Consider the following 16,743-nt stretch of genomic DNA (forward strand, 5'->3'; position numbering starts at 1 on the left):
GGTTCTCCGATGACAGTGTAATTCTGTCAGAGACACCAAAGGACCTGGAAGAGCAGTTGAACGGGACGGACAGTGTCTTGAAAGGAGAATATAAGATGAACATCAACAAAACGAAAACGAGGATAATGAGATGTAATCGAATTAAATCACGTGATGATGAGGGAATCAGGTTAGAAAAGAGACACTTAAAGTAGTAGATGAGTTTTGCTATTGGGGAAACAAAGTAACTGATGATGGTCGAGGAAGAGAGGATATAGAATGTAGATTGGCTATGGCAAGGAAAGCGTTTCTCAATGAGAGAAACTTGTTAACACTGAGTATAGATTTAAGTGGCAGGAAGTCTTTTATGAAGATATTTGAACAGAGTGTAGCCATCCATGTATGGAAGTGAAACATGGACGTTAAATACACTCCTGGAAATTGAAATAAGAACACCGTGAATTCATTGTCCCAGGAAGGGGAAACTTTATTGACACATTCCTGGGGTCAGATACATCACATGATCACACTGACAGAACCAAAGGCACATAGACACAGGCAACAGAGCATGCACAATGTCGGCACTAGTACAGTGTATATCCACCTTTCGCAGCAATGCAGGCTGCTATTCTCCCATGGAGACGATCGTAGAGATGCTGGATGTAGTCCTGTGGAACGGCTTGACATGCCATTTCCACCTGGCGCCTCAGTTGGACCAGCGTTCGTGCTGGACGTGCAGACTGCGTGAGACGACGCTTCATCCAGTCCCAAACATGCTCAATGGGGGACAGATCCGGAGATCTTGCTGACCAGGGTAGTTGACTTACACCTTCTACAGCACGTTGGGTGCACGGGATACATGCGGACGTGCATTGTCCTGTTGGAACAGCAAGTTCCCTTGCCGGTCTAGGAATGGTAGAACGATGGGTTCGATGACGGTTTGGATGTACAGTGCACTATTCAGTGACCCCTCGACGATCACCAGAGGTGTACAGCCAGTGTAGGAGATCGCTCCCCACACCATGATGCCGGGTGTTGGCCCTGTGTGCCTCGGTCGTATGCAGTCCTGATTGTGGCGCTCACCTGCACGGCGCCAAACACGCATACGACCATCATTGGCACCAAGGCAGAAGCGACTCTCATCGCTGAAGACGACACGTCTCCATTCGTCCCTCCATTCACGCCTGTCGCGACACCACTGGAGGCGGGCTGCACGATGTTGGGGCGTGAGCGGAAGACGGCCTAACGGTGTGCGGGACCGTAGCCCAGCTTCATGGAGACGGTTGCGAATGGTCCTCGCCGATACCCCAGGAGCAACAGTATCCGTAATTTGCTAGGAAGTGGCGGTGCGGTCCCCTACGGCACTGCGTAGGATCCTACGGTCTTGGCGTGCATCCGTGCGTCGCTGCGGTCCGGTGCCAGGTCGATGGGCACGTGCACCTTCCGCCGACCACTGGCGACAACATCGATGTACTGTGGGGACCTCACGCCCCACGTGTTGAGCATTTCGGCGGTACGTCCACCCGGCCTCCCGCATGCCCAATATACGCCCTCGCTCAAAGTCCGTCAGCTGCACATACGGTTCACGTCCACGCTGTCGCGGCATGCTACCAGTGTTAAACACTGCGATGGAGCTCCGTATGCCACGGCAAACTGGCTGACACTGACGGCGGCGGTGTACAAATGCTGCGCAGCTAGCGCCATTCGACGGCCAACACCGTGGTTCCTGGTGTGTCCGCTGTGCCGTGCGTGTGATCATTGCTTGTACAGCCCTCTCGCAGTGTCCGGAGCAAGTATGGTGGGTCTGACACATCGGTGTCAATGTGTTCTTTTTTCCATTTCCAGGAGTGTAGTTTAGACAAGAAGAGAATAGAAGCTTTCGCAATGTGGTGCTACAGAAGTATGTTGAATATTAGATGGGTAGATCACCTAACTAATGAGAAGATGGTGAACAGAACTGGAGGGAAGAGGAATTTGTGGTACAACTTGACTAGAAGAAGCGTTGGTAGGTCACGCTATAAGACATCAAGGGATCACCAATTTGTTATTGGAGGGAAGCGTGGAGGACAAAAACCGTAGAGAGAGATCAGAGATGAATACATTAAGCAGATTCGGAAGGATGTAGGTTGCAGTAGTTACTCGGAGATGAAGAGGCTTGCACAGGGTAGAGTAGCATGGAGATCTGCATCAAACCAGTCTGTGGATTGAGGACCACAACAAGTACAACCAGGAATAAGGAGTTTCTTGCATCTGGTCAGACTGTCAACGGGATATTTTACTGCGAGGTTTTGAGGCAACTGAAGCGAAATATTCGATGGTAAGGGCCGGAGCTGTGAAAAAAGAAAGACTGGTTAGTACACCTTGACAATACACCGGCGCACATCTCGCTCGCCGTGAAAGAATTGCTGCCCAAAAACAACATGGCAACACTACCTCATCATCTACTCCCGCCAGTCCTACCCCAGTGAGACTTCTGTCTGTTCTCGAAGATGAAAATCAAGTCCAAAGGGCGATGTTTCGACTCGACTGAAGACATCCAAGTGGAATCGCAACGTGTGCCGATCATCCTTCACCCTAAAGACTCACGGAAGAGCTTCGATAAATGAAAACAATACTGAGATCGTTCCATACATGCACGAGGTGACGTCGGTGACGGTGTACATTACGACGTAAATGTTGTTCTCCGATTTTCATAATGAAATTCTGGTATATTTTGGGCAGCAGCTCGTAGTAAGTTGAGTGCTAAAGACAAGAGATTTCAAATTGATTCCGTATTACTTGATTTCCAGGAGGCTTTTGATTCTGTACCACATAAGCGACTTGTAGTGAAATTGCGTGCTTATGGAATACCGTATCATTTATGTGATTGGGTTCGCGATTTCCTGTCAGAAAGATCATAGTTCGTAGTAATCCATGGAAAATCATCGAGTAAAACAAGAGCGACTTCTGGCATTCCCCAAGATAGTGTTATAGGCCCTTTGCTATTCTTTATCTGTGTAAACGTTTTGGGACAAAATTTGAGCAGCCGTCTCAGGTTGTTTACAGATAACACTGTCGTTTATGGACTAGTAAAATCATCAGAAGATCAAAACAAATTGCAAAGCTATTTAGAAAACATATCTGTATGCACATAAATTGGCAGTTGATCTTAAATAACGAAATGTGTCAGAACAGCCGCATGAGTGCGAAAAGAAATCCGTTAAACATCGCTTACACGACAAATCAGTCAAATATAAAGGCTGTAAATTCACCTAAATCCCTAGGAATTACAATTACGAACAACTTTAGTTAGAAGGAACAGATAGAAAATATTGTGGTGAATGCTAACCAAAGACTGTGTTTTATTCGCAGTACAGTTAGGACATGTAAGAGATCTACTGCCTACACTACGCTTGTCGGCCCTATTTTACAATAGTGATGCGCCGTGTGGGATCCTCACCAGGTAGGATTGGCGGAGTACATCGATAAAGTTAATAGAAAGGCAGCACGTATTGTATAATCGCGAAATAGGGGAGGGAGTGTCACTAAAATGATACAAGATTTGGGGTGGATATCATTAAAACAAAGGCGTTTTTCATTACGGCGGAATCTTCTCACGAAATTTCAATTAGCAACTTTCGCCTACGGAGCGAAAATATTTTGTTGAGCTGCATAGGGAGAAAAGATTACCACAATAAAATAAGAGAAATCAGAGCTCGCACGGAAAAATACTGCTGTCCGTTTTTTCCGTGCGCTGTACGAGATTGGAATAATAGAGAATTGTGTAGGTGGCTCAACGAACCCTCTGCTAGGAACTTACACGTGATTTGCACAGTATCTATGAGGATGTAGAGGTAAATGTAAGCGCTAGGGGGTTATGGTGAAACTCCAGTGACAGATGCTAAGCGTTGGGCGTTGTGCACCACGGAGAGGTCCACTGAGGATGCTGTTTGGTTCGTGGGGCGCACAACTGCGCCCTTACCAGCGCCCGTACAAAGTCCCAGTTTTTAGACAGCGCTTGGTTTTTACACAGTCACGAATGACGATGATGATGATGAAGACGATGATGATTAAATGATGAGAACAACACAAACACCCAGTCCTCAGGCAGAGAAAATCCCGAACCCAGCTGGGAATCGAACGTGGGACCCCGTGATCCAAAGGCAGCAGTGGTAGCGCCAGTAGACCACGAGCTGCAGACCGAGAGGTCTACTAACCAAACTGAGAGCGTACGTTCCAGAAAGAGTGGGTCGATACCAGTTCCTCCCACATGTGTCGCGAAATGATGACGAATATAAAAACAGAGTAATTTGGCCTCATAAGGAGGTTAATCTAAAGTTGCTCTTGCCAGACACTATTGAGAGTGAACGGTGCGGGGTGGTGGTGGGTGGGTGGGTGTGGGGAGGGGGAGACTGGGGAGATGACAGTGGTGCCGGACTGAACCTCCAGCACGCGTCGTGAATTGGAGCAGGCGGGTGGCTGGCTGGCAGCGCTGTTGCTGACTGCAGGTGTGTGTGTGTTTGCGGTGTTGCAGGCTACACGGACGTGCAGACGCTGATGCTGGCCGGCGTGTGCACGCTCATCGTGCTGGTGTTCGCGCTGGGCGCCGGATTCGCCGTCAGGTGAGTCGCCGCGACGCCTCGCAGTGAGCCTGCCTGTCTTTCTGTGTGTCTGTGAGTCCGCCTTCTGTGGGGACAGCTGCAGCCCGCCTACCGGGCCGCATTCCGAGGGGGTTGCATCCAGGAATCTCAAGCAGTCTTTTATTCACACTCATTGTGTTTCACGAATAGCCGCTGTACCTCGACAGGCTGCAACAGCAGCTTCTTTCAGATCTACATTTCATCGCAGTGGAACAGCTACAGGCGAACTTCCGGATTATGCAGATCCTGCAGAGCTCTTACATCTACATCTACATCCATACTCCGCAAGCCACCTGACGGTGTGTGGCGGAGGGTACCCTGAGTACCTCTATCGGTTCTCCCTTCTATTCCAGTCTCGTATTGTACGTGGAAAGAAGGATTGTCGGTATGCTTCTGTGTGGGCTCTAATCTTTCTGATTTTATCCTCATGGTCTCTTCGCGAGATATACGTAGGAGGGAGCAATATACTGCTTGACTCTTCGGTGAAGGTATATTCTCGAAACTTCAACAAAAGCCCGTACCGAGCTACTGAGTGTCTCTCCTGCAGAGTCTTCCACTGGAGTTTATCTATCATCTCCGTAACGCTTTCGCAATTACTAAATGATCCTGTAACGAAGCGCGCTGCTCTCCGTTGGATCTTCTCTATCTCTTCTATCAACCCTATCTGGTGCGGATCCCACACTGCTGAGCAGTATTCAAGCATTGGGCGAACAAGCGTACTGTAACCTACTTCCTTTGTTGTCGGATTGCATTTCCTTAGGATTCTTCCAATGAATCTCAGTCTGGCATCTGCTTTACCGACGATCAACTTTATATGATCATTCCATTTTAAATCACTCCTAATGAGTACTCCCAGATAATTTATGGAATTAACTGCTTCCAGTTGCTGACCTGCTATTTTGTAGCTAAATCATAAGGGACCTATCTTTCTATGTATTCGCATCACATTACACTTGTCTACATTGAGATTCAATTGCCATTCCGTGCACCATGCGTCAATTCGCTGCAGATCCTCCTGCATTTCAGTACAATTTTCCATTGTTGCAACCTCTCGATACACCACAGCATCATCTGCAAAAAGCATCAGTGAACTTCCGATGTCATCCACCAGGTCATTTATGTATATTATGAATAGCAACGGTCCTATGACACTCCCCTGCGGCACACCTGAAATCACTCTTACTTCGGAAGACTTCTCTCCATTGAGAATGACATGCTGCGTTCTGTTATCTAGGAACTCCTCAATCCAATCACACAATTGATCTGATAGTCCTTATGCTCTTACTTTGTTCATTAAACGACTGTGGGGAACTGTGTCAAACGCCTTGCGGAAGTCAAGAAACACGGCATCTACCTGTGAACCTGTGTCTAAGGCCCTCTGAGTCTCGTGGACGAATAGCGCGAGCTGGGTTTCACACGACCGTCTTTTTCGAAACCCATGCTGATTCCTACAGAGTAGATTTCTAGTCTCCAGAAAAGACATTATACTCGAACATAATACGTGTTCCAAAATTCTACAACTGATCGACGTTAGAGATATAGGTCTATAGTTCTGCACATCTGTTCGACGTCCCTTCTTGAAAACGGGGATGACCTGTGCCCTTTTCCAATCCTTTGGAACGCTTCGCTCTTCTAGAGACCTACGGCAGACCGCTGCAAGAAGGGGGGCAAGTTCCTTCGCGTACTCTATGTAAAATCGAACTGGTATCCCATCAGGACCAGCGGCCTTTCCTCTTTTGAGCGTTTTTAATTGTTTCTCTATCCCTCTGTCGTCTACTTCGGTATCTACCATTTTGTCAACTGTGCGACAATCTAGAGAAGGAAGCACAGTGCAGTCTTCCTCTGTGAAACAGCTTTGGAAGAAGACATTTAGTATTTCGGCCTTTAGTCTGTCATCCTCTGTTTCAGTACCATTTTGGTCACAGAGTGTCTGGACATTTTGTTTTGATCCACCTACCGCTTTGACATAGGACCAAAATTTCTTAGGATTTTCTGCCAAGTCAGTACATAGAACTTTACTTTCGAATTCATTGAAAGCCTCTCGCATAGCCCTCCTCACACTACATTTCGCTTCGCGTAATTTTTGTTTGTCTGCAAGGCTTTGGCTATGTTTATGTTTGCTGTGAAGTTCCCTTTGCTTCCGCGGCAGTTTTCTAACTCGGTTGTTGTACCACGGTGGCTCTTTCCCATCTCTTACGATCTTGCTTGGAACATACTCATCTAACGCATATTGTACCATGGTTTTGAACTTTGTACACTGATCCTCAACACTATCTGCACTTGAGACAAAACTTTTGTGTTGAGCCGTCAGGTACTCTGTAATCTTTTTGTCACTTTTGCTAAACAGAAAAATCTTCCTACCTTTTTTAATATTTCTATTTACGGCTGAAATCATCGATGCAGTAACCGCTTTATGATCGCTGATTCCCTGTTCTGCATTAACTGATTCAAATAGTTCGGGTCTGTTTGTCACCAGAAGCTCTAATATGTTATCGCTACGAGTCGGTTTTCTATTTAACTGCTCAAGGTAGTTTTCAGATAAAGCACTTAAAAATATTTCACTGGATTCTTTGTCCCTGCCACCCGTTATGAACGTTTGAGTCTCCCACTCTATATCCGGCAAATTAAAATCTCCACCCAGAACTATAACATGGTGGGGAAATCTACTCGAAATATTTTCCAAATTATTCTTCAGGTGCTGAGCCACAACAGCTGCTGAGCCCGGGGGCTTATAGAGAAATCCAATTACCATGTCTGCGCCTGCTTTAACCGTGACCTTCACCCAAATCATTTCACAATTCCAATCTCCGTCAATTTCCTTCGATACTATTGCACTTCTTATCGCTATAAACACGCCTCCCCCTTCACTATCCATCCTATCTCTGCGGTATACATTCCAATCAGAGTTTAGGATTTCATTACTGTTTACGTCTGGTTTCAGCCAAAATGATGCAGTTTGTCCACGTGTCGCCGTTGTACACTCCAGTTAGTGTCTCATTGCGGTGTCTTTCAGTCACTTTACTACAAAACATGTCGTGTGACTAGGGCCTCTCGTCGGGTAGACCGTTCACCGGTGCAAGTCTTTCGATTTGACGCCATTTCGGCGACTTGCGGGTCGATAAGGATGAAATAATGATGATTAGGACAACACAGCACCCAGTCCCTGAGCGGAGAAACTCTCCGACCCAGCCGGGAATCAAACTCGGGCTCTTAGGATTGACATTCTGTCGCGCTGACCACTCAGTTAGCGCGGGCGGACAGTCAATTTACTGTAACTTCACCGTTGTACTTAGACGACGAAATAAGGAAAAACATACAACGCACCAATTTCTGTTTTATCAAATATGTCTCAACAGAAACTTCGAGTGTTAAAATATATTATTGTTTCAAATAAATAACTAGGTTTTTGCGAAAAAATATTTCATTTATGACTCTTGTAAGTCTGTGCCTCTTAATTATGTGTTAGACGCAATTGTTTCTTCGTGGCTTCATCCTTCTGCAGCTCTCTTTCATATTTCTTAAGCTTCAAATATCGATTCTGAACATATGTACAGTTTTACAGATAAATCATCTTGACGGTTCGTGAAACAAACGCATACTCGTATTTCAGTACGGTTTTAAGTGGGGTACTTCCCTGGCCACTTTAGTATCTTGGCACGCTTAAAAAACTGTACTTATATTATACAGGGTGGTCCATGGATCGTGATCGGGCCAAATATCTCACGAAATAAGCGTCAAACGAAAAAACTACAAAGAACGAAACCTGTCTAGCTTGTAAGGGGAATCTAGATGGCGCTATCGTTGACCCGCTAGATGGAGCTGCCATAGGTCAAACGGATATCAACTGCGCTTTTTTTAAATAGGAACCCCCATTTTTATTACACATTCGTGTAGTAAGTAAAGAAATATAAAATTTTGGTTGGACCACTTTTTCGCTCTGTCATAGATCGCAATTTTAGACGAACAGTTGGTAACAGGTAGGTTTTATAAATTAAAATACAGAACGTAGGTACGTTTGAACATTTTATTTCGGTTGTTCCAATGTGATACATGTAACTTTCTGAACTTATCATTTCTGAAAATGCATGCTGTTACAGCGTGATTACCTGTAAATACCACATTAATGCAATAAATGCTCAGAATGATGTCTGTCAACCTCAATGCATTTGGCAATACGTGTAACGACATTCCTCTCAACAGCGAGTAATTCGCCTTCCGTAATGTTCGCACATGCATTGACAATTACGCATGTTCTCAGGCGTTGTCGGTGGATCACGACAGCAAATATCCTTCAACTTTCCCCTCAGAAAGAAATCCGGTTACTTCAGATCCGGTGAACGTGATGGCCATGGCATGGTGCTTCGACGACGAATCCACCTGTCATGAAATATGCTATTCAATACCGCTTGCCATCGATAAAATGGGGGCCAATTATCCTTTCTCCCATAATGCCGCACCAAGGTCTCTGATGTTCCACTTATCGCAACCATCGTGGATTTTCCGTTGCCCAATAATGCATATTATGCTGGTTTACGTTACCGCTGTTGGTAACTGACGCTTCGTCGGTAAATATGACGGGTGCAAAAAATCTGTCATCGTCCCGTAATTTCTCTCGTGCCCAGTGGCAGAACTCTACACGACGTTCAAAGTCGTCGCCAAGCAATTCCTGGTGCATAGAAATATAGTACGGGTGCAATCGATGTTGATGTAGAATTCTCAACACCGACGTTTTTGAGATTCCCGATTTTCGCGCAATTTGTCTGCTACTGATGGGCGGATTAGCCGTGACGGCAGCTAAAACACCTACTTGGCCATTATCATTTGTGCAGGTCGTGGTTGACGTTTCACATGCGGCTGAACACTTCCTGATTCCTTAAATAATGCAAATATCTGTCGAACGGTCCGGACACTTGGACGATGTCGTCCAGGACACATGGTGGCGGGAACATGAGCCACGCACGACTCAATTACATCACGTACTTCTGCAGACTTTCCACGAGTAATTTATCATATCACTGTACAGGGCCAGGAAAGGGGGAAGGAGGTTGTTGCATACGTTTCACTACGACAGTGTACAAGAGGTCGAGCACTCAAGACTTTTAAGTGGGTATCAAGGACTGCTGTTAAATGACAGAAAAGGAAATTAGGTAAAATAAAGAGAATATATTTCAGTGTACAGCATACAACGGTCACGCCTAGGTTTAGGCCAGTCTAGGAGGTCGAACAACGAATGGAAGTGGGCAGCGGAAGGGGATGCGATTCATGTTAATTGTTGTTGGTAGCCGATCATGAAACACAGAGCCAGAGCCTCTGCCTCCCAACGAAGACGTCTGTTCTGCTCGAGGTCTGCATACAAGAGAGAGATGCCACTGTGCTCAGCACTGCGGGACGCTCCTGCGTCCACACACATGACCTGTATCCACGCACGCTATTTGCTAAAAACGATGGCGTGAATTCGCTAGCAGTTTCAGCGGAGGGCTCAAGGCGTCTCTTGTCAGCAGCTTCAACTGGACAGAACTGCCTCGGTTCTAAAAGACAGCCGGCCGGGGTGGCCGAGCGGTTCTAGGCACAACAGTCTGGAACCGCGTTACCGCCACGGTAGCAGGTTCGAATCCTGCCTCGGGCATGGATGTGTGTGATGTCCTTATGTTAGTTAGGTTTAAGTGGTTCTAAGTTATAGGTGACCTATGACCTTAGGAGCTAAGTCCCATAGTGCTCATAGCCATTTGAACCTTTTTTTTTTTTCTAAATGACAGACAACTTGGCTCACGTAGGAGAAAACCTGCAAAAAATTCACTGGGTCTTCGAAATAAATATTTTAAACCAATTCACTAAAATGTTGCTTGACTGGGTGCCAACCTGTACACCACATCTCACTACGGACACACTTCGGTTACGCTGTAAACCGTATGAAAGCATATCACCTGACAAACTCGCTTCATCGGACTTAACAGTATCAGCGAAAGTAAACTTATAGAAATCATTTCCAAAGGGTCTCGTCACTGTTATTATCCACAAAGCTTAGTGAATAACAGTACCCCGTTGTATGGACGCTTCACAAGGAATGCAAATACACTCCTGGAAATGGAAATAGAACACATTGACACCGGTGTGTCAGACCCACCATACTTGCTCCGGACACTGCGAGAGGGCTGTACAAGCAACGATCACACGCACGGCACAGCGGACACACCAGGAACCGCTGTGTTGGCCGTCGAATGGCGCTAGCTGCGCAGCTTTTGTGCACCGCCGCCGTCAGTGTCAGCCAGTTTGCCGTGGCATACGGAGCTCCATCGCAGTCTTTAACACTGGTAGCATGCCGCGACAGCGTGGACGTGAATGTATGTGCAGTTGACGGACTTTGAGCGAGGGCGTATAGTGGGCATGCGGGAGGCCGGGTGGACGTACCGCCGAATTGCTCAACACGTGGGGCGTGAGGTCTCCACAGTACATCGATGTTGTCGCCAGTGGTCCGCGGAAGGTACACGTGCCCTTTCGACCTGGGACCGTACCGCAGCGACGCACGGATGCACGCCAAGACCGTAGGATCCTACGCAGTGCCGTAGGGGACCGCACCGCCACTTCCCAGCAAATTATGGACACTGTTGCTCCTGGGGTATCGACGAGGACCATTCGCAAACGTCTCCATGAAGCTGGGCTACGGTCCCGCACACCGTTAGGCCGTCTTCCGCTCACGCCCCAACATCGTGCAGCCCGCCTCCAGTGGTGTCGCGATAGGCGTGAATGGAGGAACGAATGGAGATGTGTCGTCTTCAGCGATGAGACTCAATTGTGCCTTGCTGCCAATGATGGTCGTATGCGTGTTTGGCGCCGTGCAGGTGAGCGCCACAATCAGGACTGCATACGACCGAGGCACACAGGGCCAACACCCGGCATCATGGTGTGGGGAGCGATCTCCTACACTGGCCGTACACCTCTGGTGATCGTCGAGGGGACACTGAATAGTGCACGGTACATCCAAACCGTCATCTAACCCATCGTTCTACCATTCCTAGACCGGCAAGGGAACTTGCTGTTCCAACAGGACAATGCACGTCCGCATGTATCCCGTGCCACCCAACGTGCTCTAGAAGTTGTAAGTCAACTACCCTGGCCAGCAAGATCTCCGGATCTGTCCCCCATTGAGCATGTTTGGGACTGGACGAAGCGTCGTCTCACGCGGTCTGCACGTCCAGCACGAACGCTGGTCCAACTGAGGCGCCAGGTGGAAATGGCATGGCAAGCCGTTCCACAGGACTACATCCACCATCTCTACGATCGTCTCCATGGGAGAATAGCAGCCTGCATTGCTGCGAAAGGTGGATATACACTGTACTAGTGCCGACATTGTGCACGCTCTGTTGCCTGTGTCTATGTGCCTGTGGTTCTGTCAGTGTGATCATGTGATGTATCTGACCCCAGGAATGTGTCAATAAAGTTTCCCCTTCCTGGGACAATGAATTCACGGTGTTCTTATTTCAGTTTCCAGGAGTGTATCTCCTAGACAGATGTCGTAGTGGCGCCACTTGCCGCCCCTGCAGGGTAGGCCGCCGTTGTAGTCCAGGACGCTAGCCTCCCCTCTTGGTGGTCGCCGGGCGGAGCGGGAAGAAGCAACAGCAGGGGCGGACGGATCTCCCTACACTTGCCGTCAACTGGTCTGCGTGCCGCATCTTCTGCAGGAGCCTGTTTCTGTCTTATCTTCCTCGTGGCATCACAACACAAAAAACAAATGTACAGAAGTGGAACCTACAATTACGGAGGCAGTACGCATCGACTCCACTCATGCAGCATTCCAGCGGATTCTCATCGATCTGACGCGGACCGCCACGGCTTCCTGTCCTGAGCCGACCCCTTCATGTCAGAGGATGTATTGAAACATGTGTCTTCGCTTACGGCTCCCTCTAGTATTTCTCCGCTTTCTATTGAGCGTCTGACATTACAGCATTCCCGCATGCTTCACGTTGTTCTCCTTGCTTTTAATTTCATCCAAAGTTGCCGCTTCGATGTCATTACGTTTTTCCCGTAGCCACCTCACTTTAGCTCCAGTACCTAGTGATTTCTGTTGCATGCTTTATTCTGTTATCACGGTTCCTCCGTAGATCCCTACGCCGTACCTACATTTATGTGTACAACTTCTGTGAGTGCTTCTTTATAGTGTACCTTCTTTCCTCCATTGCGGATAATTATTTTAAATTTACTGAAGCTAAAAACTTCTGGGTTGTTAGACTGCGTCATATTTCCTTCTAAAATAATCGACGTTTCGATCCCTCTTCTTCAGGATGCTTCGGTGTCGACTATTGCTGGAACAGCTAAACATCCTGAAGAAGATCCCAGCAGAGGGGTCGAAACGTCGATTGTTTTAGAAGGAAATATGACACGGTCTAACAACCCAGAAGGTTTTAACTTTAGTGACAACGACCAACAAAGCCTGCAGGCATACATATTTTAAATTCCTCATGACAGTAAACTGTTGTCGTGAGTAAGGATGGATCACACTGCGAATAAGAAAAGAAATCATGACGTTGTAAGACTATCAAGAAGGTGTAAGTATTCTGAGTCTTTTCTTGTGCCATGAAATGATTTTAGCCTCAGGCCATTCGTCGTCGGAAAGCATAGAGTTTGGTTACACAAAACTGTATTATTCTTAATTATTAAGGCAAAAATTTAGTTTTGCATAGTAAAAGTAATAACAGTCAGATTTCGTTATTAACATAGACTGCTGGTCCGACAAGTATTGAAATGGGAAGACGGTAAGCCGCTTATGACGCACGGTCATTGCGTTCATCAAACTGACTACTTCCAGGTAATTGTCCAGCCAAAAATTGAACAAAGTAAACTCCAGTACTACAGGAACGCTGCATTTCGTACTTTACTACCGAAATAAGCAGGATATGATTTAAATGTCATTATTATATAACACGAACTACAGGTTACAGCAATGATACAACCGTCTAGTTAACGATGCTCGAAGAAAAAGAAAAAAGGATATCAGTTCAGTTGCTTCGACAAAAAAAGACAGAAAATGTCTTTCACAGATACTAAATATACAAAACTGAAGTTGGTTGTGAGAGACTTAATCTTATTGTTCCATCTTGCTTCTTGTGCGTATTTCATATTACCCATCTTTTCCTATAGCTTACTCTTATTTTTCTCGTAATTTTCAAAACTTTGCGCCCTTTTAAATCGTCGAACGCATTTTCCTGGCCAACAAATTCTACCATCGGCTTGGTTTTTCTTGTTTCTTGCTTCCGCCTTTCTGCTGCCTTTATCTTTCCTAAAACGAAACTGTTCGTTATCTCACAGATTCTCAGTTATCTTTTCCCGTATGTTATTCTTGTCAGCAACTCGGATGCGAGAGCTGTTAAGCTGATTTTGTGATATTCCTCGCTCTTACCTGAGCTTGCAATCTTCGGAACTGTATGGACGATATTCTTTCGAAAGTCTGATGCAGTATCGTCAGTCCCGTTGTTTCTACACACCAAATTGGACAGTCGTTTCGTTGCCACTTCCCCCAATAATTCTACAAAATCAGAAGGAATGTAAGCTATGTCTTTATCCTAATTTGATCCCAAACCGCTCTAAGCTCTTTCAAATTCTGCCTCTAATACTGGGTCCTCTATGTCTTCCTTATGGACAACGTCTTTTTCTTCTTTTAAGACGCCATGAGACAATTCCTTCCTCCCATACAAATCTTGAGTCTACTCTTTCCACGTGCTTTTAATTTCACAGAAGGTTGTTTTGATTTTTCTATATACTGAGACAGTCCTTCAGACGACCATTTCTCTTCAATTGCTTCACGTTTTTCGTGCAGCCATCTCGTCTTGGCTTTCCTGCTCTTTTTTAATTTTCTTCCTGTGTGGTTTATATTGCTGTATTCGTGTCTTTCCCTGAACTTCTTTCGTCGATCAGTTGAAGCATTTCTTCTGTTGCCCACGGTTTCTTCGCAGGTACCTTGCTCGTAACTATGTTTGTCAGTCCAACATCTGTGGCTGCACTTTTTTAGAGATTTCCACTCTACAGCAACTGAACTGCCAATCGCAGTACCCATATCTACGGCAACCTCCAATGCGTCGTATCACTCATATGTACTTCAGTACTCTGTTTCCTTCCACACTCATTCTTCTGACGATTCTCTTAAACTTTAGGGCGACCAGAATCTGTATCACCTCCTGGATACGCCTCACAAACCAATATTTGATTTCGGAATGCCTGTCTGACCATATGTGGCTTATGAGCAGCCGCTCGACCATGAAATCCAAGTTTTCTCATCACCCGCCTAACTGTCATAGTATCTGTAGTCGATTCTAATGCAGTTCGGAATTCCTGTGTGATGGTCTGGATAGATGTCTGCCTATTACACATTACGACCATCTGCAACTGTCGGCGGTCTCTGTCAGTCATCAGACGAGGTCGGCCTGTTCGTTTTTGTGCTGTACGTGTCCCTTCAAGTATCCACTTCACTATCACATCGGAAACAGTGGACAAAGGGATGTTTAGCAGTGTGTAAATCTCGCGTGCAGACGTATGACACAAGTTACACCCAATCACTTAACCACGTTCGAAGTCCTTGAGATAGGTGGAGCTACCCATTTTGATCTCTCACGATGTCTAATGACTGCTGAGGTCACTGATATCGACTAACTGGCAGTAGGTAGCAGCACAATACTCCTAGCATGAAAAACGTGTTTTGTGGGTGTCCGGATACTTTTTATCACATAGTGTATAAATAAGGAAAAAGCTAATTATTGCCCCATTTTATTACAGATAAAGACATATGTTGCTCTGTGGAACTTCAACTACTCAAATTAAGCTTGGAAAATGAGTAGAAATTGACTTTTATTATAACATTCATATTTCATTTTTCAGATACGTCCTCATAACAAAACCTATCTAGCAAAGATAATACGAACAGAGGTACGTGGTGTCTGTTCTTTCGGACATGTCCAAAAGAACAGACACCATAGACCATATAATTACGGCGATCACAAGCCAAGGATCAATCTGTGTGGATGCACACATGCGCTCGAACTCATGCGGGAATAGGACTTGCCACGAGCATTGAATTTTATGGGCAGGAAGCACTACTTTTGTAGTGTGTGGAATACGTTGAGAATGTGAGTCTGCTCGGGGGGGGGGGGGGGGGGGGGGCAGCTTTGGATAAGTCTATGCAGCCACGCTGATTCCTGCGTCCTCGGCGGCTTAGCGCCTGCCTAGTACGCAGGAGATCAGGAGATACCCGGTTAGAGTCTCGGTTGGGTACACATTTTCAACTCTCCCGTCGATTCTGTCAACGTCCCGCACACAGCTGGTGTTTGTGATTCACTGAAATTTAAATGATTAGGTTGCAGAGCAGGAACAGTTTATGATCAGTAATCCGTAACAGAAAGATATTAAACTTCATGATGCTTCAGCACCACTTAAATTCTAAATCAACACGAGATGACCGGGTGAAGAGGTGCAGTGAATAGAAAACTGGACACGCATTCGGGAGGACAGCGGTTCCAATCCGCATCCGGTCATCCTGAATTAGGTTTTCCGTGATTTCACTGAATCGCTTTGGACAAATGCCGGAATGGTTTCTTTGAAAGAGCACAGTCGACTTCCTCCCCCATCCTTCCCTGGTCCCATGGGACCCCTGACCTCGCTGTTTGCTCCCATCCCCCAAATAAACCAGTCAACAACACAACACTTACTTCCTAACATTAAAGTTATCCTATGTCTCACAGCGATTAAAACATCCCCATGCTATTAACAGGACATACAAGTCTCCAGAACGAGTGCAGCTCAGAATCATACAATCATAGGTTTTAGTGTGAACCTTGCATGCATCCCCAGTCGTTCTACATCCACACATCTCTAAATTATAATTTTCTACAAAGGGCTCATTGCACTCTTAATATTTTCACTAAATACCAGTAACAGCTTTACTAAAATTTTTAACCAACAATAGCGTTACTAAAATGCAATTTACAAGCACTTTAATTTAGGAAATAAGGATTATAAAGATACAAAACAAACATTTACGTACCTAGCGAACATAGGTGAAGCGGCTCATGCAGTTAGTTGCATCTCCTGTCACCGAAGTAGTCCACTTCCACTCACAGCTGTCTGGGCATTTCTGTTTACTATCCACACAGATAACTTG

The 16,743-nt window shown here is 46.0% G+C and overlaps 1 protein-coding gene across 1 annotated transcript in view; it reads left to right on the forward strand.

Annotated features, from left to right (window-relative positions):
- Window positions 1–16,743, forward strand: part of LOC126355635 (uncharacterized) — a 427,254-nt gene that overhangs the window by 238,697 nt on the left and 171,814 nt on the right. The window contains exon 3 of the mRNA XM_050006001.1: window positions 4,493–4,580. Coding sequence (XP_049861958.1) covers window positions 4,493–4,580 — 88 coding nt within the window. The remainder of the gene's footprint in view (window positions 1–4,492; window positions 4,581–16,743) is intronic.

This window comes from Schistocerca gregaria, chromosome 3, assembly GCF_023897955.1.
Source record: "Schistocerca gregaria isolate iqSchGreg1 chromosome 3, iqSchGreg1.2, whole genome shotgun sequence".
Taxonomy (NCBI): domain Eukaryota; kingdom Metazoa; phylum Arthropoda; class Insecta; order Orthoptera; family Acrididae; genus Schistocerca; species Schistocerca gregaria.